Genomic DNA, 22348 nt, shown 5'->3' with positions numbered 1-22348 from the left:
TACTTCTGGAATATTGGAAGCACTCACTTATACTAGAATATGAGGACTAATATGTGCAACAATGTATTTTTTTCTGGCTTCTTTACCTCATCCTAACCTACTGCCTAGAAAGTTCTGTGTACAAAGAGGGATCACCATCTTCAGTTAAAAAGATGGACACCAAGGGAGGGATTTCTGTCAAGCAGCTGAGGAGTCTCAGAGAAGTAGCAAAGGTGCCAGGTACCCCAAATCCCTTGGTAATATAAGTGCAGCTCTGTTAACTCACGTAACTGGTGTGGCTCAGGCCCTTTTGTTGATCCCTGAGAGCTCTCCTGACTGTGTCCATGTTATAGGCAAGACCACAGAGGCTCCCAAGGCCTCAGCCTCCCACTACCCAGACACTGCATGGGGAAGGGGCCCCTCCTTACCCCTGCAACGTCCCTGCAGCTCAGGCTTGAGAGGTCCTATTCACTGGGCCCTCTGCTTTTGGCTGAGTCTAGTTACAGGCCAGCCTTATATAGCAGTTGGGTCGGAGCCCAGACCTAGAGAGGGAAACACCATGTAATTATGAGAGATTGGAATCCAGATGTGCTCTGCAAAGCGGGCATTGAGCCCCGAAACCACAAAGGTTTGCGGTTTGTGGTTAATTCTGAGAGCTATGTTCAGCTCTGGATAGTGTCACATGAGCTGAGGTTTATCAGCCTCTGGTCTCGGCACATTGCTGGAGACTCCAGCGAGGCAGGCCCCCAGATGGGAGAACTAGAAACACCTACAGACGCATCTGGTTTCCAGCTCTAAGTCAGGCACTGCCCGCTCCAGTTGGCCTGGGCAGCCAGGAAGCACCCCGGGACTGGACTCAGCGTCGGGCTGACTCAGGTTCAAACTCAGGCTCAAGCCCCAACTCACTCTATGACCTTGGGCCAGCCATTTCCCTTCTCTGTGCCTCTCATCATTTCCATCTGTTAAATGGGTATAATGCCTGCCTCCCGGGACAGATTGGAAGATTCAGGGAGATGCATATAGGTCTGACTCTTCAAACTTGGGGCTGGTGTGATGAGAACAAGTAAGTGGGCTTCTTTTGACCTGCAGAAGATTTTCTCCCAATCTTTCATTATGAAATATTCACACATACAACAAAGTTGAAAGAATTGTACCCTAAAGACCCATATACTTGTCACCTTCCACCCATTAGCACACTGTTCTTCCTGCTCCATCACATATCGACCCACGCATCCAAGAATCTGTCTTTTTAAAAAAATGTATTTCAAAGTAAACTGCAGGGAACAGTACATTTCCTTCTGAACACTTCAATATGCATGCCATTGTGACTCTTTTCTGTGGATATTAAGTTTACCTACAGTGAAATGCACCGATCTCAAGTGTTTATTTGTTGAATTTTGACAATTTTATACAACCTTGTAGCCCACACCCCTATCTCAGTATAGAACATTTCCATCACCCCAGAATGTTGCCTCCTGCCCCTTCCCAGTCAATGCCTCAGAGGCAGCCACTGCCCCTCCAAGACCCTGCCCCTGTAGGGAATGAATGAACGTGAGCTCTCATTCCCCACTGAGTGAGGAGGTCTCCCAGTCTTTGCTTCCCACCCACCCCCAGCCCCCATCGGGGTCCTGCCTCCATGTTTCATTGATGCCACCCCCTCCCTGCCCCCACCAGGTCCTCCTGAGAACTCCTCGGGGGGTGAGGGGGCATTTCTATCTCCCCGTCAAGATCTGCTCTCCAATCAGGCTGAGAATAAATGTGTTTCCCTGAATTCTGCGAGGAGATTGCTTCCTCCTCCCTCCCTAGAGGCAATGGGGGCATCGAGTTCTGCCAAGCTCACTGTCGTCACTGGCCCCTGGGCCTGCCCCACTCAGGGACTCAGTTTCCTCATCTGCAGTGGGTGCATCACTGAACAGGTTTTGGAGCTGGATGCTGGATTTGAATTCTGCTGCCATTGCTCTCTGAGCCTCGTTTCTTCGGGTTTGAGATGATGACCCGGAATGGGTCCGCCTCCAAAGGGTGTTGTGAGGATTGAGGGATTTAATCACACAGGAGGTACTTAGCAGGTGGCATTTTTATCCCCATCATCTGGGTCCCTGCCGGTTCCACATGGCAACAAATCTGAGCAATCCATGAATGGTGTGAGGAGGGGCTTTAGCCCCAGCCCTGGGCTACCTGATCATTTGTGGCTCTAGGGCAGGGACCCCGAGAAACACACATACCTGCGTTCCCCCCATGTCTTATCTGCTCTCTCCACCCCACACAAGCCCCTCTCCAGGCCCTCAGTCTGGCCATCGGAGAAACAGGCATAAATGCACTGCCCTAGCTGGGTTTGGAGGATTACACAGGAGACATCTGGAATGTGCCTGGAGACTCGTGGGGGCTCAGTACACAACAGCCCCCTTTTTGGCTCCCCATTGTCTGGCATTGAGTGTGATATAAATCCTTGTTAAACCAATATATTCCCTTTTAAAATGGAAATAGAATGCAAGAGGGCAGTGGTGCTCTGTGCCCCCCCACCCCCCCACCTCCCAGGTCCCCGCAGCGACCAATGAGCACTGGGAACTAGAGGGCAGAGCACACGGGAAGGCAGTTGGCTATTGTCCGTCACCTGAGCCTCCATGCCCTCCCCGGTCCTGAGACCAGCCAGACCCTGGTGGCCATGAGGCTGGCCTGACCCCTGGGGCCCCAAGAGGATTAGCACTACTTTGGCGCCAGGGAGATCACCTGGGATTAGTGTCCAAAAGGCACCTTTGTCTGAGGCTGAAGCAACCAGGCCCTGGGAGGTGAAGGACTCACCCAAAGGTGACTCAGTCGTGCAGGGGGCCATGTGGGGGGCTCAGGCAGGGAGCTGAGGGACCAGGAAACAGAACCAGTCCCATTACCGCCCCCTCCTTCAGCCCAGTCTCTCTCATGAGCTGTCAGCTGCCAGGGCTGCAAGGGGGCTGCCCATGGAGGGACTCTCTACACATCGTATTTCATCCCCCTGGTCTAAGTGCAGAGGTTCAGAGCCTGGGCTCTGGAGTCAGGGAGCCCGGGTTCAAATCCTGGCCTTGTCACTTCCTAGCTGTGTGGCCAGGGGCCACTTAACCTCTCTGTGCCTCAGGGTCCTCAACTACGGATTGAGGGTAAAAACAGCTCCTAGAAAGCAGGGTTGATTCAAGTAGTCGAAAACATAATGTATCTAAAGCACTTGGAACAGGAAACAATAAATGCAGCAAGCATTTTATAGCATCACAGGGAAAAGCCCAGGCTTTGGAACTAGAGTCAGAAGGATCTGGTTCAAATCCTGGCTCTATCACTTAGGGGCTGGCCAGTTCCATTTCTCTGAGCCTGTTTCCTCCTCTGTAAAATAAAGCCATCACATCCACTGATTATGGTCGCTGTGGAAATTGACTGAGGTAAGAGGTATTAAGCATGTAATGCCAAGACTGATATACGCCACTGTGACTCTTTTGGGAGATGGTGTTGCCCTGGGCAAACCAGGCCTATGCTCAGTATCTTGGAGATAAGCTGCTCAGTGGAGATAAGCTGCTCTCACGGCTACCCCATGAAGCCACAAGACTCACTGTGATAAAGCAATACCATCCCTGACTTTGCAGCGCTCTTGGTCAAGTGGGAAAATTGGACTGGGGAGCAACAACCCAGTGGTGGGCATGATAATGGACCCTGCCTATAGCACGGTGCGGCTGAAGATTGCAGGTGCCCTGCGTATGGAGGGCTGGCAAGAGTTTGTCAGGCACACTTGGGCGAGGGGCGATGCTCCAGGAAGAGGGAAGCGCCATGTGAGGCCCTGGGTACACAGCACACACATCTACCACATACCAGGCACTTTTTTCTGTACTTCATAATGATTTTCTCATTTAATCCTCAAATGACCTATGAATGAGTCCTAGAGTGTTCCCATTTCACAGATGAGGAGCCTGAGGCACAGAGACCACTCTGCTCCTTCTCCATGCTCCCAGAGGAATTGGCTGAGGCCAGGTCATGGGCAGCCTTGAATGCCAAGCTGGGATTTTGGATGACTTCCTGTTGGCCGTGAGAATCCAGACAATGGAGGGCTGTCAGTGGTACTGAGATGGCCACATGAGGTCAAGGAAGGGCTGGAGGAGGTTGGGATGGGAGAGGGGAGGGAGGAGTAGAGGAAGGTTGCTGAGAAGGCAGAGCCATGTAGCAGTAACCTGAGCTCACCATCCTAAGTGCTGGGTAACCCGCAAAACCTCATTACTATCATCCGCAAGTTACTGATGAAGAGATCAAGAGTCAGAGGGATTGAATGATTTGCCCAAATCCCACATGGCTAATGTGCAGTTGGGATGGATTTGAACACAGACAGCTAACTTGGGTCACTCATTTAACTATTGCCCTGTTCTGGGTGGGAGTCAGGAGACAAGGGAAGTGAGAAAAGAGTCAAAGCTAAGTCCCAACACGTCACTTAGCACCGGGCTTGGCATACAAGCCAACAGGGGCCGATACCTCTAGGGTGAGTGGATGGGATGGGGAAGGAGAGAGGAAGGAAGGAAAGGGAGGAGGCTGGGAGGCTGGATGGGTGGGTGGGTGGTCACAGGGTCATTCCTATTAATGCACAAACCTTCAGATAGGCTCCAACTCTCTCTGTCTCCCCAAATCCTGAGCCACTCCCCAAAACTTCATTAGCACCTCTTTCCTCAAGTGCACGCGTAAGTGCCAACTTGGGGCCATTCCCCAGAACCCAGGAGGCCCATCCTGAGCAGTGGGGAGGAGCCCAGGACTGAAGCGGGAACCCCCCCCCGCCCCCGTTCCCCAGCCTAACTCTGCTGTGGTGTGGTCTTGGGCCAGCCAGGCCCCTCTCTGGCCTCAGTTTCCCCATCCACACTATGAGCATTTGGTGTAGTTTGTTCGGAGGCCTATCCTGTGGTAAATCCACCACCGGTGGGCAGCCAGTACGGATCCCTCCAGGGCAGGACCAGGTCATCCTTGCTTCCGGGAATGCTGGCTCCTTTCTCCCTGAAAAACTCCTATTCACCCTCCTGCTCACACATCACTTCTGAGAAGTGTCCCAAAGTCAGAGAGACAGAGACAGACACAGAATCAGACAGACTCAGAGAGACAGAGCGAAAGGTATGGGTACTTAGAAAAATAGATATGGGGAGGGGGTAAGGGCCAGGGGAGGGGGGCATGAGGAGCCTGAGGCAGAGGTGAAGGAAGGCAGGACAAGACACAGAGGCCTCCCAGGCCAACCAGGTAAGTTTGGGAGGCAAAACTACAAGAACTAGGCCCCCAAGTCCTTGACCCTCCAGGAGCCCCGGCTTGGAGCTGGCGAGGGTCCCAGAAACAGAGGCCAAGGCAGCCCCCATGTACCCCCAGGAACAAACCAGCTGGGAGGTGCCGAGAGAGAGGAGTGGTTTATTGAAAGCTCAGAACTCTCCACTGCTCTTCGAAAAGGAGTCCTGTGCCTAGCCCTGCAGTCCCCAACCCAGACTGGGGGCAGAGCTGCAGGGCCAGAGCACCTGGGTGGTCCTGGGTGCATAAGGGACACTAACACTGTCACCGACACAGGCTAGAGGCTGGGAGGGAAATTGAGGCCGAGTGGGCAGGTGCACGGACTCTGGAAGTCAACGGGGAGGGCAGGTGGCCATTCTCAGCTTCAGGATGCCACGGTCAGCACAACGGCATTCTGCAAAGAGCAACGGTTCTCGGCTAGCCCATCTGCCACGCCCTCCACCCCTGCTGCTGTCTCCATGTTGTACCCCAATCCTCCCCTCACCCCTGGCCCCGTGCCCTGGGGTTAGCACCAGACCTGGAACCCAGCAGGTACTTGCTAACTGAATGACTGAACAAGTGAGTGAATGATGAATGAATGACATCCAGTGTGGGAGAGGTCACTGACTTCCGAACTTAAGTCAAGAGACCCAAGTTCAAGCACCATTTCTCCTGTTAATTTATTAAGCGGCCTTGGGCCAGAAATTTGGCCTCCTTCATCCCTGATCCTCACCTGATAAATGGATCCATAATTCCCTGCTCTGCCCACCTCCCAGAGTCATTCCAAGACTTAAAGTGGTGCTGGATTGAAAAGGATCGTGAGGCCATGTTGATGTTCAGCAAGAAAAAATGTCATGGACTATTAGCCATGCCTGCCACAGGCACAGGATATTTGCCAGCCTGAGCCAGGGGAGCTGTGACTCTGTGAGTGAATCTCAAATTCCATCCAATAGGTCAGATGCGTGTCTGCATTCAACAGGAGAGGACTCTGTGATCGACTGACAATGTCCACTGCGGGCGAGTGAGGAAGGACTTGTAGCACACGTCATATGTTTGACATTCCCAGGTGAAATAACTTGTAATGCCCTGAGCAACTTAGAAAACGGTGCAGGGACAGACCAGATGGTGAGGCAGGGCATTCCCCTCAGCTCAAGCTTAAGGCCCATCAAAGTCACACCTGCGTGGGAAGCTTACCTCGATGATCTCCAGGGCTGCGTTGGCAAAATTGACATTGAGAACCTTAGGCAAGGGAATTCCAACATCCAGGTCCACTGTGAGGAGGAAATGGTTGAGATCCAAGGTATGTTGGGGGCTGGGACAAGTTTCCTTGAGCCAGCCATTTCTGTTCTTGGGGACTCAGTTTTCCTGATTGGCAGGCTCCTACTCATCCTACTAAACCCAAAATTTTCTGTATTGTCATCAGCGGCTCCCCTCAGGTTCTATCAGTCCCTTGCACACTCTGAGTCATCTAAATTTTAATTATTTGTTTATATGACTATTTCCCTCTGGATGGTAAGCTTGAGGACAGGACACTGGTCAGACAGCTTTCAGGGCCCAGGGTTTGGTGTGATGGAGGTGCTAATTAATGTAGTTTGAATGGAAACATCGGTGACTCAGTTTCTACATCTTAAAAATGGGGATCAACCCCTCCAACCTCAGTCTCTCTATCAGAACAATGGACAATCTGATTTCAGACATTCCATGTTTCCAAGAAGAGAGCAAAGTCCGCCCATACCATTGAGCTTCGGCACATAGGCCACCCGGACCACATCACTGAGCCATTCTTCTAAACGGGATGCCTGCAACAGAGCACAGGGAAAGCTGGGAGGTGTGGCTTCACCAGGAGCAGCTCATCCCTTCCCCGGCAGGGAATCCAGAGGTCCAGCTGCTGAGCCTCCCCCAAGCCTGAGGACACATTCCTGTGGGCACAGGGCCCACTGGGGTGGCTGTCCATCAATGACCCCAAAGGGGACTCTGTGATTTAGAACAGCTTCACGCAGGCTGCGTGAGCTTGGAAGAACTGCCTTCCTAGAGGAAGGGTCTGGGGGGCCTGGAAGGGACAGTGCCTGAGAAAGAGCAGAAAACATGCCCAGCTCCAGTAGAACTTTGAGAGGTCTGCTCTTAGATTCCTATCCATTTAGGGACCCTTAGAATGTTCTAGAACCTGAGACCATTGTGGGACTCCAGAACCTCCGACCTCTGAGAAGCAGGACACCAAGGGCTCTGTGAGGCTCTGAAATGTTAAAACTTTCTGAGTTCAGGAACATTATTACCGTGTGAAGTTCTAGAATTTTGAGTCCTTGTGAGATTCTGGATGTTTACAACTTTGTAAGGTTCCAAGACTTTGGAAGATCATGAGATTCACTTTCCTAAGATGATGACTATTTTACACATACATATACACACATGCACACTTGCTCTGATGTTTGCCCACTCTGGCTTGTTGGGGCAGAGCCCAGACTGGGATCAGCTCAGGCATATGACCTATGACTCATCCTGCCCCTTTCCACCCCCCATTTGAAGACCCTCACCACTGGCAAGCTGCTTACCCTCCCAGGAACTTACATCAAAGGCGTGGGCAAAGGAGGAGGCCAGCTTGACACTGAGCCTGGTGGAGAGAAGAGAGATACTGAGGGGCCGCAGCACCCACCACACCACCTGCTGAGCACTGCTCTGCCCACCCCACTCCCAGGATCAGGAAACAGGGTTACAGCCCCAACTCTGCCTCTAGTCACCTCGACTCAGGGACTCAGTTTTCCCACCTGTAAAATGGACCTGAATGGATCTAACCTTCTGATATATCATGACTGCTCCCTCTGACTACGGCCCTGGAGTCTTGGTCCCCCTCCCAATTGTTTGGCCCTGGGCAAGTGGCCGAGCCTCCCTAAGGAGTGGCCCTCCCAGAGACTAAGCACTGGACTCAGGGTTCCCGGCCTCCAGCAGGTGAGCACTAAAGACAGCACTAAAGACGGATCCCAGCTGGCCCAAATACAGGTCCAGGGCCAGAGCCTGGACACACACCTCTATTTCCTGAAGGGCTGAGGCAGGCACTGCCACCAGGGAGGGGAAACAAACCCAGGCAGGGGGGCAAGGTTAGAAATGGGGCGACAATGGAGCCTTGCAGGGGGAAAGCAGCAGCCTGAGGGCTTGCGGAGCACACGAATACAGGGTCAGGTGAGCACTGGGGACCTACGGCTCTGGACGGGCAAATCCCAGAGACCCCCGGGGAAAGCCCCCCGCACCTAGGGGAGGGACAGGCAGGTCCCCAGGCCTCAGGCCATGGTGACAGCACTGGGCCTGCAGAGTGGAGGCCCAGACCGCAGCCAGGCTTCCGGGGACAGCCCGCTGAGTGAGCCTGGGCTTTGCCGGCTGTGAAGTGCCATACGTGTGTCAGGAAGGACTGTCACCAACCTCACCATCTTGGTTTTTATGGTTATCATAGGACCTAGTTACCTCGGGGGTGGAGAGATTAGAGAAGTAACTAGTCCACATGAATAACAAAGCATTTTACAGTTATCTCCGTGGCTAGTCTCTGGGGCTGGTAACGCAGATGTTCGGACTCCATGTCCCCACTGCACGTTTATCTCCCAGGGCCAGGTTTGGAGCAGGTGCAGTGGTAGAAGCCTGCTCTGGATCCTGCTGCCCTGAGCCCCGGCTGTCCCATCTGTAAAATGGGCTAATACCGACCCCTCCCTGGCAGGTCCTGGAGGCAATGAAGAGGCTGCTAGAACACGGGCAATTTGACCGATGCTCAGCGAATGGGTGGTGGTTTTAGTCGGTCCCTACCTAGTTCTTGCTCCTAAAGACAAGGCCCAGGACCCCACGTTACCGTTCCAGGGACAGCGAGAGGTGCAGCTTGGTAACCGAGGGAGCCAGCTGGGCATTTAAAGTCAAAACCTGCCATGGAAAGAGCAGGCAGAGGTTAGCTATGAATGTGGCAGGAAGAGCCTGAGGACAGGGCCACTTTGGCCAACAGGTGAATTTCCACTGTCCGTTCCCCGCACTAATCCCTACTGTGGCCCTCCTGTGGGCTAGGGTTCACGCTGGGCTATACAGAGGTAACTTGAAGGCTCTGGTGTTCAGGAAACGGAGCACTAAGGGCACCTGATGTTGCATGAGAGGAAGCTCTGGGGCTCCGGGAGCCTGGAGAGACCCACAATCCAGCCTAAAGGAGGGCAAGGAAAGGCGTCCCCAGTGGGATGACACCTGAGCTGAATATCGAAAGAGGAAGAGTTAGTCAAGGGGGGAGGGGAGATGGCCCTGCGGGGGCGGGGGGTGCCAGACAACAAAGGCACCCAGGTGGGACCTGCTAGCCCTGAGTCACTGAGGCCGAGGGAGAAGGATGGGAAAGGCAGAGGCTGGGGCGGGAGGGCACTGAGTGCCAGGCAAAGGTGCCTGTCCTGGGGGGCCAGGCAGAGAGTGAGCAGGGAGGGACCTGCCTCTCGCAGCTGTGCTTTTGGGAAAACCAGCAGAGGTGGAGGGCCGGGGGAAGCTGGAGGGTCACCGGAGACGGATCTGAGCACAGCGAGGCTGAGGAGATGGGGAGGCATTCCTGAGATCTGAGGAAGGCAGAGCAGACAGGACCCGGGCCAGGACAGACGTGTGATGGAGTGGGCACCCGGGCCTCCTGGCCTTGGCTCAGATGACGACAATGGGGGATGGAGACATCCCCGAAATCAGGGTCTGGGAGAAGGCAGGCCCGCTCAGAGCCCCAGCGCCAGGCTCCCAGCCCTCGGCCACTCACCACATTCAGCTCAAAGAGGGCTTCAGGGGTCCCTTTAGGGGGGTAGGACAGCACATGGATGTTAGCTGGGATAGAGATGGTGGCCTTGCCGTTCTGGAGTGTGACTGACGGTGCTTCTTTCACCCGCATCGAGAGCAGGAGCTGCTGGCCTGGGGGCAACTTTCCCAGGGCCTGGAGAGAGGCAGGGGCAGGGTAGGGGGGCGGGAGGGCAGCTTCAGTGCTCCAATAATAGAATCAGTCAGTCAACAAATACCCACTGAGCACCTCATGGGCACCGGGCACCATGCTGGGTGCTAAGGTTACGGCCCGAACCAGACAGTCCTGCTCATGCTCCCCCCCCACGAGGCTGACATTCAAGCGGGGAGACATCAACCCACGGAACTGAATCACGCCCTTGTCTCACAGTCAAAATCCCCCGCAAGACCCACAGGCCCTATACAACCCATCCTCGGCTCTCTTCTCATCTGCCCTCCAACCGCTGGCCCCACATTCTCTCCTGACTCACTGGCCACTTTGCTCTTCCTCCAAACTGCCAGGCACACCCCCAACCTCAGGGCCTTGGCACTTGCTGTTTCTTCCCCAGATATTCACGTGTTTCCCTCCCTCCGCTCCTTCAGCCTACTGTTCAAATGTCACCTCCTCAGTGAGGCCTTGGCAGGGCACCCTGCCTAAAAGCACTACCCCCTCCTTCCTCATCTGCCTTCACCGCCCCATCTTCTTCCACCTTCTGACGGGGTGTACAGTCTACTTATTCATGTATCCAACGTCTGTCACCCCTACCAGGATGGCAGCTCCTGAAACACAGGGGCTTTCGTCTGCTTTTCATCTTTGGCTCCTTCTGCACACCCAGCACCTAGCACAGGGCCTGGGACATAGTAGGTGCTCAGTGAGTAGCGTTGACTGACTCACAATCAAGAAATTCCAAGATTCACAACCATGGAACGATGGAAATGCTGGAAGCCATGGAGTCACCGAGGCTTAGGACCACTTGAATGCTGGAACCCAGGGACCCATCCAGCCCCAACTCCCAGAGTCGCAGGGTCATAAAGACAGGGAATCACTAGATTCCATCCTTATGTATCCACAGATTCTGAAGCCACGGAACCAGACTCAGAGCCGGGGCCATGGGGCTCTGACATGGCAAGTACAAAGGCTTCTGCCTCCAGAGACAGGCTCAGCCTCCCCACGCTAGAGGGACAAGGCCCGGCTCTCTGTGGGCATGGGGGTTCCCCACTCCTGCCACCTCCACCTCCCCCAGGTCCCTCTCCATCTTACAACTCTTGCTCTCGGGAGGTCCTCTGCATGTCTAGCCTCATCTTCTCCTTTGCCTGAGACCCCTCTGCCCTTTGGCCAAGGACTCCCAGAAGCAGAGGCCCCAGCCATACCCCCTAGGGTTGATGTGAATGACCACCTTCCAAGGATTCAGTTTGTCCTCTGCTCCCCCAAACTCCGCTGCCCCCTCCATCTTGCCCAGTAGAAACCCAGACCTTCTGGGCCTCATTCCAAACTCTGTCAGCATCTGCTATTACGTAAGGACCTTATAGTAGTCATTTCAACTTCAGTATGAATTCAGATTCCCACAGCTGGAAAGTGGCTGGTCCAGCCCCAGCTGAACAGTCGGGAAAGCTGAGGCCAGGCCCTGAAGTCACATCCTGATGGATGCCCACTAGTCAAACCTCCCTGAATCCTCTCCTTTCCCTTCCCTCCTCAGGGCCAGCACCCAGAATCTTCTCCCCGAGGGCAGAGAAGACTGAGGCCAAGATGAAGTTGGGCAGGTGGACGGAGGGGAAGAATCTCCTGTCCTCTGCCTGACAGAGGCAACAGCCACAGGACAAATGTCCAGTTGACTTCTGGGCAGTTAAACTCTGATCCTTTCCTCTCCGAGCAAAATCTGCAGTCAGGAAAGTTTAAGTGGTAGTCATTTCAACTTTAGCGTGAATTTGGACATTCGATTCGATTCGAATCGACGTTCGATTGCAGCTGTCTGGAGAGTGGTATTGAGAAAGATTCTGGAGTTCACTCAGGCTCATCAGGAAAGAGGGACAATGATCAAAGCCCATGAGAGGGTCACTCACCTCAGGGACCAAAGCTGCCAGGTCTGTAGTTGTCAACGGCACATTGCTGGGGACCTGGACCCAAGCCCAAATGGGGCGTGGGGTGAACAGAGACAGGACAGGAGTTCTTCAGCATACATAAAGTAGTTCTGCCCACATCCCACCCACCCCTGCCAATTACACACACACATCCCTACAGACTCTCAGGTTCCTCTTCTTGGCCAGTGATGAGTGTTTACCACTTGCCAGGCACACACTAAGGGCTTTGTGTGCCTTTGCTCATTTCAGCATTACATTATAGATGGGAAGCCTGATGCTCCCGCCCAAGGTCATAAGCTGGCGAGTTGTGCCGCAGGATCTGACCTGGGAAGGCTGACTCCAGGACTCTTAAACTACTCTGCCAGAGCTTATGATCTGAAGGCCCAGGGATCTGATCCCAGACATTTCTGCCCTTTATCCAAGTGGTATTTTCTCAAAACCTATGAATTTGTTTCCAGTATTTACAAATCAAGAAAGTTCATATAAATTTGCCAGGCTCTGGCTAAAACTTTGAAAAACCTGATCACACTGGGCCTGCACCCCATCCCCTTGGGGAAGCTGAGTAGTAGCTGCCAGAGACACGGGGCACACTAGGCCCCCTAGCTCATTACAGTCCCATCAGGCCTGCTTTCATCTATAATGGCCCAGCCGCCCCATCCAGATGTTTGCACATGTCCACTTTGTAGAACATACCTGTTCACACAGGATAAACATACAAACACATTCTCTCCTGGTCAGAGGATTTCCAGACACTCACCCAACACACAGCTATCACCCCAAGGCCACTGAGGTCCCTTTCTCCTGCCACACACACACACACAGACACACACGATGCTCTGACACACACATTCTCACGCTCATAGTCTGCCTAGCCTTCCCTGTCTCCTCCCTCCAGCTAGAAAACACCTGCCTCCCAGCTCAGGGCCCTATTCCCACCTCCCATAGGCCTTCACAGTGCTCTCTGGACCCCACCATCAGGAAATGAGTAATCAACCCTTGCCGCCTTGGGCCTGAGTTGCAGGCAGAGGCCCTAGGGGCCTCAGACTCACTGCCTGTGGAAAGGCTGAGACTAAGAAAAATGTCTCTGGGTGAGGCTCCTGGGGGGCTTCCAGACATCTGTGAGGATATGAGAAGGGCCAGAATGGAAGCAGAGAGGTCTCAGAAGCTTTAGAACAAATGTCCAAGTGACTTTAGGTATAGCCCAACCCTAGTTTTCTTCTCTCCAACTCAGATCTGCTCTTGAGAAAGCAATGGAAATGTTAACCATTCACAGTTTAGTATAAAATTGGGCTTTGACTCCAGAAGGACTCATATGGTATGGGGACGGAAAACTAGCTACGTTTCATATGCCAGTTTTGACGAATTGAAAGTAACTTCCTGGAGTGCCATGTAGAGAAGGATTCAGAGGTCCCATTCAGATTTAGCCAAGTAGAGGGCCATTATCGATTAGCGGTATCTGTCACAAGGACAAGAGTGGGCATATGCATGCTGTAAACTTGTCCAACCCTCTCTAGTTATAGAGAAGAGGGCTAGTCAAGGCTGACCAGTGATGATGTGACTAGCTCATGGCTAGCACTGTCAGGCCACAGGGGGGCAGGGGGCCACACTTACCAGCTCCCGGGTGATGTCTATGTCAAGGGCACCGTTGGTCTGCAGGAGCCCAAATACGGTGCTGAAGAGGTACAGAGGCACTACAACCTGGGATGTGTGGTCCTCCTTGGGGGGCACCTTGATGGGTTTGGGGGGCTTGGGGAAGTCGATGACGTCACCAGCTACGCTTTTCACGATGGGCTGTAGGGGAGGAGACATCAGGGCTCATCCACCTCATTTGGACCCAGCATCCCCTACCCAGCCTCTGCCAGCACCCCACCCCACCCCCGGCTGTGGGCAGGGCCTTGGTGGGCACTCACGTTGATGTCCAACTCTATGTACTGGTTAGAGATAAGAGGCAGTGTGGCCAGAGTAAATTCCACAGACCCAAGAGCCCCAAGGGGCACCAGGCCTACATGGGGAAGGGAGGAGGGAGAAAGACCCCATGAATCCAGCCCCCAATAATAACAAGCCCGCCTTCTATTTATTGAGTGCCTAGCGTTCCACTGAGTATTCACTTGGGCACTACGGTCGTCTGCATTTTATAGATAAGGAAGCTGAGGCGCAGAAGGAGGAGGTCACCAGCCCAAGGTCACACAAGCCACAGAATGGCAAAGCCAGGATTTCTGTTTTCCAGAGCTAGTTTCTTTCACTAACCACGAGCTGGCCCTGCCTCTCTCAACCTAACACCACATACAGAGACATATGCACCCCTAAGTTTTCTATCCTTATCTTGTTTATGTCTTTCTATATTTTTCAAAGGCATCCATGTCTCCATAAGGCTCAGAGAGACTGGAGGCCACTGTGGCTGTGGGGCTTTGGGTTGCTGACTTAAGCTCTGGGCCTCAGTCATCTTGTCTGTCCAGATAATAATAATATCTGTCTCATGCTTCTGACGGCACCAGACACATCCCCAGTGCTGGACAAGTGGCCCTCAGCCCCTGGCAGGGGGAGACCTGGCTGGCTCTAAGCCTCCAGGCCCCGCAGAACCGGCCTCAGCCCAGAACCCCACCATTAGACCTCCTCCATGTGGTGGCCTCATCAGTCTGAGGAGGAAGTGAAGGCCCCAGAATTCTGCCCCTTTCTCTTCCTGTAGCACCCTGCACCCCTCTTGGGGCAATGGGAGGGGGGAGGGAGAAGGGGCAAGGAGGAGGGGGTTGGGCCCCAGCTTACTCAGCGCAGTCCCCAGGAGCTCATTCACCACGCCCAGCACACTGTCCACCATGGGGCACAGCTGCGTCCGGAGGAGACAGGTGTTACAGGAAAATAGAAGTGGCCCCAGCCCAGAGCAGGGGACAGCTGACTTTTCTCTCAATCATTTGCTCAGTGGTCCTGGGGTCCAAGGCAAGTCAGAATGTGCAGACGGACTGGGGGACACACAGGCGGGAGGCAAGGGTAGGGGGGCTGGACCTTGGTGTCAGAGGGCAGAGCAGAGGGCGCAGAGGGCCAGTTACATGGGTCCCCTCAGAAAGCCTCGAAGGAGGCTGGGAGAACGGGGGAGGCACATTTCAGAGGCCAGCTGAGGGGTGGGGGCATAGCCCTCCCCTGAGGAGACAAAGGCAGCTGCCCCCTCCCAGGTCTCGGGCCCCTCCTGCTGTCCAGGTGGGCACTGGGCCACCTGGAATTCAGACACCGAAGAGGGGCAACCCCCCTCCTCCACCCGGAGAGTCAGGCCTGGGCGCCGTCCGCTGCACACACTACAGCGTTGCGTGCGCTCGGAAAAGCCCCGGGCGAGGAGGACAGACATGAAGTGCTTCGGGTCTGGGAGTCACAGAATCTGAGTCCGCTGGAGCGGGAAGCCCAGGGGTGACCCAGTCCAGCCTCTTCCTACTTTCCGCCCCTTCGTTTGGCAGCTGGGATGGAAGAAAGGCGACCTACCTAAGGTCACAGCTGTTCTCAGACAAGAGAGGGCTACCTTTTCATTTACACTCAGGGACCCCCAACTCCAGGGCTTCTGGGGTCAAGCATGTCACAGAAATGAGAGGACATCAGAAGGGGCTCTGCTGGGCGGGAGGGACCTCCTCCTCGGCACCAGCGTGTGTAACCTGCAGGAAGGAGGGACTGTGGCTAGGGTGGCTGACTGCACCAGAGGAGCCAGAAATAGGATCGTTAGGAGAAACATCCCATCTCAAAATGCTAGTAACCGACCCTAATTTTTAAAACCTCTTAGAGTTACACAAATCCTGTCTTGCACTCAGTTGTCCTGGAGAGCCCAGTTAGGGGCCGTGATTTAAATGTACCCTCTCCACGTTGTTGAAATCTGCCTGAGATGGGCCTGGGTTGGGGTCCTTGCTGCTGGGACCTTCCCTTTTCCCCCTGAGCTTCATTTTCAATTGGCTTCTTCAAGCCCAGGGCAGTTTTGCCAACCATGGGCTCCCACAGGTATTCTTCACAATGACTCACAAGAGAGGTCCTGCCAGGACTGGGGGTCAGGAGGCCTGGCCACCCTTTGCTCGTTGTGTGACCCCAGCAAGACCGTCCCCTTACTGGCCTCAATGAAAGGCAGCTTTGGGCAGACCAGCTTTTCTCAGGTTTTCGCATTTGACTTATGATGCGTTAATTTATATATATGTGCTTTTCTGGACATGTTTGCCAAACCCAGGGCTCAGTTTTGGTTCAGTTTAAAACTGGGTGACTCAATTTTACTTCAAAGCTAGTTTAAAGAAAAGTATAAAGTCAATAATCATACAGGAGGCAAAGACAGAGCAGGGGGCAAGAAAGGGGCTTGGATTTGGGAGCCAGGGACTCAGCTCATCTGGAGCTATCAACTCAGGATCCGGAAGCCTGGGGATGAAGGGTGCCAGGCCACCTACAGACTGGCTGGCGACACCTGGGAGGCTCGGGGGCAGGCCAGGATGGGATTACCCAGTGGGCATGCAAGGGAAGAACAGCCTAATCCTGCCTGGCACCCAGATTTACTCAAAGCTGGGGAAGGAGAGGCGCAGTCAAGGGGAGGGGCATTCCTGGCCTGGGGCCCACACACTCACCAGTCCCGGCAGCACCTTGAAGAGTGTCTGCTCCACGACCCCGAAAAGCGGTGCAGGTAGCAGACTGCGCAGGGAGAGAAGTGTGAGGGTGTGGCCACCACACAGGGACAGCTCCAACCGGGGAGACAGGGTCGAGTGGGCACTGGGGGCTCTGGCTGTCTCCCATCTCCAGGCGGAGGGGGTGGGGTTTAAATCTTGGCTCTGCCTTGCCGAGGAAACCAGGGGATGACTTCCGTTTCCCCATCTGCAAAATGTCCACCTTAAAGAATTGTTGCTCGATGTGGATGGAACTGGAGGGTATTATGTTAAGCAAACTAGGTCAGTCAGAGAGAGACAATTATCATATGATTTCACTCATATGTGGAATTTAAGAAATAAAACAGAGGATCAGAGGGGAGGGGAGGGAAAAATAAAATAAGGTGAAATCAGAGAGGGAGACAAACCATAAGAGACTCTTAACTCTAGGAAACAAACTGAGGGTTGCTGGGGGGGGGGCGGATCGGGTAACTGGGTGATGGGCATTAAGGAGGGCGCGTGATGGAATGAACACTGGGTGTTATATGTGACTGATGAATCTCTGAACTCTACTTCTGAAACTAATAATACACTGTATGTCAATTAATTGAATTTAAACAAAAAAAAAAGAATTGCTGCTGAGATTACATGGGACTGTATTCATGTCTGGTATACATGCTCGATAAATGTCTGTTCCCTTCATCTCCTCCAACATTTATAGGCAAGTGACATTTGGGTCCAGAAGAGTCCCTGGCTTAGAGTGGGGGTTCAGTAAACATCTGTTGGGCAGATGAAGGGATATTTGTTGAATGAATAAGAGGGGGAGGCCTGAGGATGAGAAGTGCATGTCGGTGGGTTCAGGTGTGTTTGCAGACTAGGGAAGTCTGGGGAGGAGGGGTGGCAACCACAGAGCCACAGCCACAGAACACCAACACCATCTGGGCTCTAGTCCCCCCAAAGCCCTCTCCAGCCCAGAGGACCAGGGTGGAGCCACCGGGATTTAAGGAGCCCAAAGACCCCACCTGGAAACCCTGGGAAGCCTTTCTAGAGCCAGGAGCAACCCTGGTTCACCCTATTCCTGGGAGCGACCACAGAGCTCTCTGATTACCCCTCACTGCTCAGAGCCACCCAACAAAGATGGGCTGGGGGCGTGGGATTCAGCCTGGAGTGGAGAAACCAATGGGGAGATGCGAAGTGTGAGGCAGAGGAGGGGAGGGTGCCCAGCCCTGGGGAAAAGCCCTGGATCTGAGTCCAGAGGCCAGCCCATCTCCATCCTTGCCGCAATCTGTGTGTGACCTTCGGCAAGTCTCTTGCCCCCCTTTGGGCCTCAATTGCCCCACAGGAGTGATGGTTCAACATAAGTGTTGGGAAGGCCACTGTGTCCTGGACAGTTGGGGAAAGACACGGGTGTAAAAGTGCCAGAGCATTCTGGATCATCAAATTTAGGTCTTCATTATACAGCTGGGGACCCTGGAGCCCAGACAGAGGAGGGGGTTCCTCTGGGGTCACACAGCCAGTCGGGGGCAGAGCTGGGTGTCTGATGTGCTGAGATGGGGAACTGAGATGGCCAGGGTCTGCTCTGTCTGGGAGACAATCTCCGGGCGGAGGTGGCTGTGGTGGAGAAGGGGAGCGCCCAAGAGTGGGTGATGGTAGCTGTGGGCTGGGCCGAAGTCCCTGTCTGTGATGGGTCTCAGTCTGCGGGTCTGCGCAGCGGGTTGAACAGGCGGGTCCCACCGGCAGCCGGGGGAGGTCAGGCCCCGCCCAGCCGGCCGCTCCCAGGAGACCAGCGGACTCACCCCGAGAGCAGGCTGATGTGGCCCAGCAGCGTGCTGCAGCGCTTGAGGACGAGGATGGGCGTGCCCCGCGAGCTCACGCCCAGCGCCACCCGCGACGACACGTTCACCTCCGCAGCCAGCTGCAGGAGGCTCCCCAGGGGGCTGCGAGACCGGATGCTGGAGGCGTGGCCAGGCTGCCAGACCCCACCCAAAAGGGCCCGCCTCGGCCACGCCCCCGGGGCTGCGGGAGCCCTGAGGAGTGGGTGGGTGGCCCTGCGAGAGGACTAGTCCCCATGCCTTCCTGTCACTCACTGTGTCCCTGCCCCATTTTGCGGGTTCCTGCACCCTCTTCCCCCACCCAGTCTGAGTCTTGGGCAATGGGGCAGGGCAGTCCAGGGAGAGAGAGCTAGAAGTCTCCGGGAAGGGGAGTGGGGTGGGATCCAGGAAGGGACCGGTATGGAGAGGAAGTACGGTGGGAGGAAATGGGGGGTCAGTGAGATGGGGTGAGGGGGGCAACAGAGTAGGGTCCCCAGTGGATCAGTGGCCCGGGGTGGGGAGCAGTAGGGTAGAGGTTCCCAGGGACACACTCACCCAGAGCCATGCAGGCCCACCTTGGTGTGCAGGCTCAGCTGCACCCCAAACCCAGGCAGCAGCTTCAGTGACACCTTTGGCAGTGTGAGTTCCTCGATCTTCAGCCTGGGATGGGCATCAAGGGGCGGGCCACTCACTTCCAGACCCCCCCCCCCCGCCCCCAGTGTCAGTCCCTTGGTGCCTGGACCATCTCAGACCAGGTGGTGCCTAGAGCCTCTCTGGACTGTGTCCCACATGCCGTCTGTAACCCATAAAGTCAACTGTGGGCCCAATTACTTCATCTCGCTGGGCCTCAGTCTCTTTATCTATAAAGTGGGCCAATACTAGTACCCACCTCAAACATTGCAAAGACAAGTGAGATAAATGTGGTTGCTGAAGCTGGTACAGCATGTGTTCAATAAATGTAATATCGTCCTCATTGGAGGCTCAGCGAATTAAAGTATTCTCCTCACCCCATCTCCATGGCCTCCATCCTGGTTCAGTCTCTGGCCTGGATCATTGTCTCCCCACTCCCACCCCACAGGCTCACGCACATGAAACTCAGCTGGGTTCTCAAACACAGCTCCCCAGAGCTCATTGCTTTCTCTGTCCTCTGGGCCTTTGCCCAGGCTGTTCCCTCTGTCTGGAACACCTTTCCCTTGACTTTCCTTCCACTCTGCATCCACCTTCGGCTAGCTGATGCCTCCCAGCTATCCAGATTGACCTTGCCCCGATTCACCACCAAGCATGGAATGGTTCCCACCCACCTGGGGCAGGCAGGTGAGGCCTGCGACTAACACCCACACCCCCACCACCACCACTCTGGCTGGATGAGCTTGGACAGGACCCTTGGCTCCCGGGGACCTCAGTCTCACCTGTTAAATGCCATTGATAACAGTCCTACCTCTAGATTCCATGGGATAATTAATTTACTGTGTTCAGCACAGTGCTAGTTACACAGAAAACCCTGGCTAGGTGGTAATTAAGTTATAAATATTAGCTATTATGTGACTTCATTCATTCATTAAGAAGTATTTTTCAAACAGTCATTATATATCAAGCACTATTAATGATATTGGGGATATTGCAATAAACAAGCCAAACAGAAGCCCTGCCCTTCCGGGGGTTTATAACCTAGCGGGGGAGGCGAGAAACAAACCAGTAAAGCATATGGGGTGCGGGGGAGTGATACATCTTCTGGAGAACTTGAAAGCAGGGGAGGGAACAAAAAGGGGTTGGTCAGAGCAGGGCTCTTTGCAGTAGACACCCAAAGGAGATGAAGCAGATACCTGGATTAGCCCAGAGAGACTGAGCAACTTGCCTTAGGTCACACACTGAGTAACTGGAGTCAGGCCCAGAACTGGAACCCTCAACCACAGGGACATGCTGCTATTCCTGTTTCCTTATACACAGTGGACTCATTATTTTCCGACTCAGGCCCTGGGACTCCCTATCCAGGGCTTGCTTCCTCCATTACCCCCATTGCCTACCAACAAATTGAAGACAGTCACTCTCTTCTCTCTTCCCTGAAGCAAAGAAAGGACTAACCTTCCTGTAGGGCTCATAGTAGGTAGGTGGGCAGTTGAGATGCCGTACTGTGAGGACTCACCCAGAAAGCTCTTCCACAACGCCAAAAACTCCTCCATAGCTCAGCAGGCCGCCTCCTCCGAGCAGTCCCCCAGAGCCCAGAAGGCCCTGGTTCACAGATGTGACAGTCCCCAGGATGTTCTGCAGAATAGGCCCCCCAACCAGCGAGTTCTGGATGGCTACAGGGAGGGTTGAGAGAAGAAGGTTCATTTTACAGAAGAGGGAAGTAGGGCCCAGAGAAGGGCCGATACTTGCCCGAAGTCGCACAGCAAATCGGGTTTGGGGCCAAACCCTCTGTGACTAGAGCTCCTTGACTCTGGGCCACCCTGTAGCACCAAAAGAAAGGGCAGAAGCAAAGGAGGGAGGCCACAGTCACCAGGGCTTGACCAAGATGGAGGAGGCCAGGTTGATTCCTTGAAGCATTTCCTATCCACGACTGCCCTACACAGCCAGCCCCCTCCTCTCCACCTCCTCCATCCCACCCGGCCCCATCCCCGAGGCAGACACAGCCCCCGCAGGGCCGAAGCCCGCCTCACGCAGTCCACCTCTCAAGAGAAGGCGACCTGATCACCCATGGGATCCCGCAAGCAAACCTTTAGCCCCCGAGCTCTCTGAGTAGATGAGAATCACATCCTGTTTCCAGCGCTTCCTTAGAGCAGCCACCCTGGGCATATCAGTGCGGACATCTACGCGGCAGCCGGGCCCCTCACAGACTGCCCACCTCAGGCTCACCTTTGCCAAGTTCATCCTTGTCAATCCGAGCAAGCGTGCCCACCTTCTCGAGCAGCCCCTGGCACGGAGTCACCAGCCCCCAGAGGAGAAGCAAGGACCACATGCCCAACATCCTCGATGGCACATCTATCGGGGGCAAAAGCAGGAACTCTGAGGCACCCCTCGTGCCCAAGTCTTCGCCTGACCCCTGGGCCCCATCACCAGCCTGGGGCCCTCCCGCCCGCCTGGCCCGGCTCTGTCCAGCCTCGTTCCCAGGAGAGCAGCGGCTGATGTGCCTGACTTAAAAAGTCTTATTCCTCTGCATCCCTGTGAATGCTGGGTCTCTGAGGGAGAGTGACAGAGGGATCTTCCTTCCCAGGACGGCAGCATGGGAGCTTCGTTTCCTGGCCCTGCTTTCCCATTGGCTTATGAGGCTGTTTCAGAAGGTGTGGCTGATTGGGGACCCGCTACTTCACATGTCCCATTTCTCTTTTCCCCGGTCTCTATGTTGGAAGGAATGAGATGGAAGGTGAGAGCATGGCTAACTTACTAGTTTCATAGGATGGGACTTATCTTTATGGAGCAACTGCCAATGCAGTCCCATACCCATCTAACCCCTTGTGTAACCTCTGCTTAAACCCTGCTCCCCACTGCCTTTGGGATAAAACCCAGGCTTCTTGCCATGACCCACTAGGTCCCTGTCTGCCTCTTCAACCTCCTTGGTCTTAAACATGCCAAGCCCCTTTCCAACTCAGGGCCTTTGCACATGCTGGTCTTTCTGTTAGGAAGGCTCTTCCCCTGGTTCTTTGCATGACTGGCTCCTCATCCCAGCTTCTGAATAAATGTTGCGAGCTTGGAAAGGCCTCCCTCCTTTACTTTGTCTAAAGAAGCCTGTTTGTCACTAGACATCACTCAGAATATTTATTTTAAGGTGCTATCACAATTTACAATTATGCATTATGTGTTTGTGTCTTTGTTTGCCATCTCTGTAAGTTCCACGAGGTCAGGGACTGTGTCTAGGGCCTCCATGCATGATTGTGTGCTGGATGGGTACTT

General features: G+C 54.3%; 1 protein-coding gene across 2 annotated transcripts; it reads right to left on the bottom strand.

The window, feature by feature from the left end:
* Positions 1-5605: 5605 nt before the first annotated feature.
* BPIFB3 (BPI fold containing family B member 3) lies at positions 5606-21425 on the bottom strand. Of its 2 annotated transcripts, none has more exons than XM_088026266.1 (15): positions 21314-21425; positions 20604-20760; positions 19016-19120; positions 18446-18586; positions 16635-16698; positions 14821-14881; positions 13968-14059; positions 13663-13848; positions 12040-12093; positions 9965-10135; positions 9050-9117; positions 7786-7828; positions 6956-7019; positions 6415-6491; positions 5606-5635 (listed from the first exon to the last, which is right to left on the bottom strand). In XM_088026266.1, exons 1-15 carry the CDS (start codon positions 21423-21425, stop codon positions 5606-5608), a joined length of 1425 nt encoding a protein of 474 aa, XP_087882392.1. The 2 variants fall into 2 exon arrangements, with proteins under 2 accessions (XP_087882392.1, XP_027974370.1); XM_028118569.2 differs by having other exon boundaries at positions 13669-13848.
* Between the last annotated feature and the right edge of the window lie 923 nt (positions 21426-22348).

Source organism: Eumetopias jubatus, unplaced genomic scaffold (genome assembly GCF_037043125.1).
Source record: "Eumetopias jubatus isolate StellerSeaLion01/CBP00866 unplaced genomic scaffold, mEumJub1_p1.0 scaffold_9, whole genome shotgun sequence".
Taxonomy (NCBI): Eukaryota; Metazoa; Chordata; class Mammalia; order Carnivora; family Otariidae; genus Eumetopias; species Eumetopias jubatus.
The sequence above is the reverse complement of the archived record's forward strand: the minus strand, read 5'-3'. Positions and strand labels throughout refer to the sequence as shown.

Bases quoted from the DNA above. Each gene is read 5' to 3' on its own strand.
- BPIFB3 (XM_088026266.1), bottom strand. From the start codon at position 21,425: ATGTTGGGCATGTGGTCCTTGCTTCTCCTCTGGGGGCTGGTGACTCCG. The intron at 16,699-18,445 runs GTGAGTCCGCTG...CTCCCTGCGCAG, and splicing joins CACATCAGCCTGCTCTCGGG to TCTGCTACCTGCACCGCTTT. The intron at 7,829-9,049 runs GTAACGTGGGGT...TCTCTCCACCAG, and splicing joins CTCTCGCTGTCCCTGGAACG to GCTCAGTGTCAAGCTGGCCT.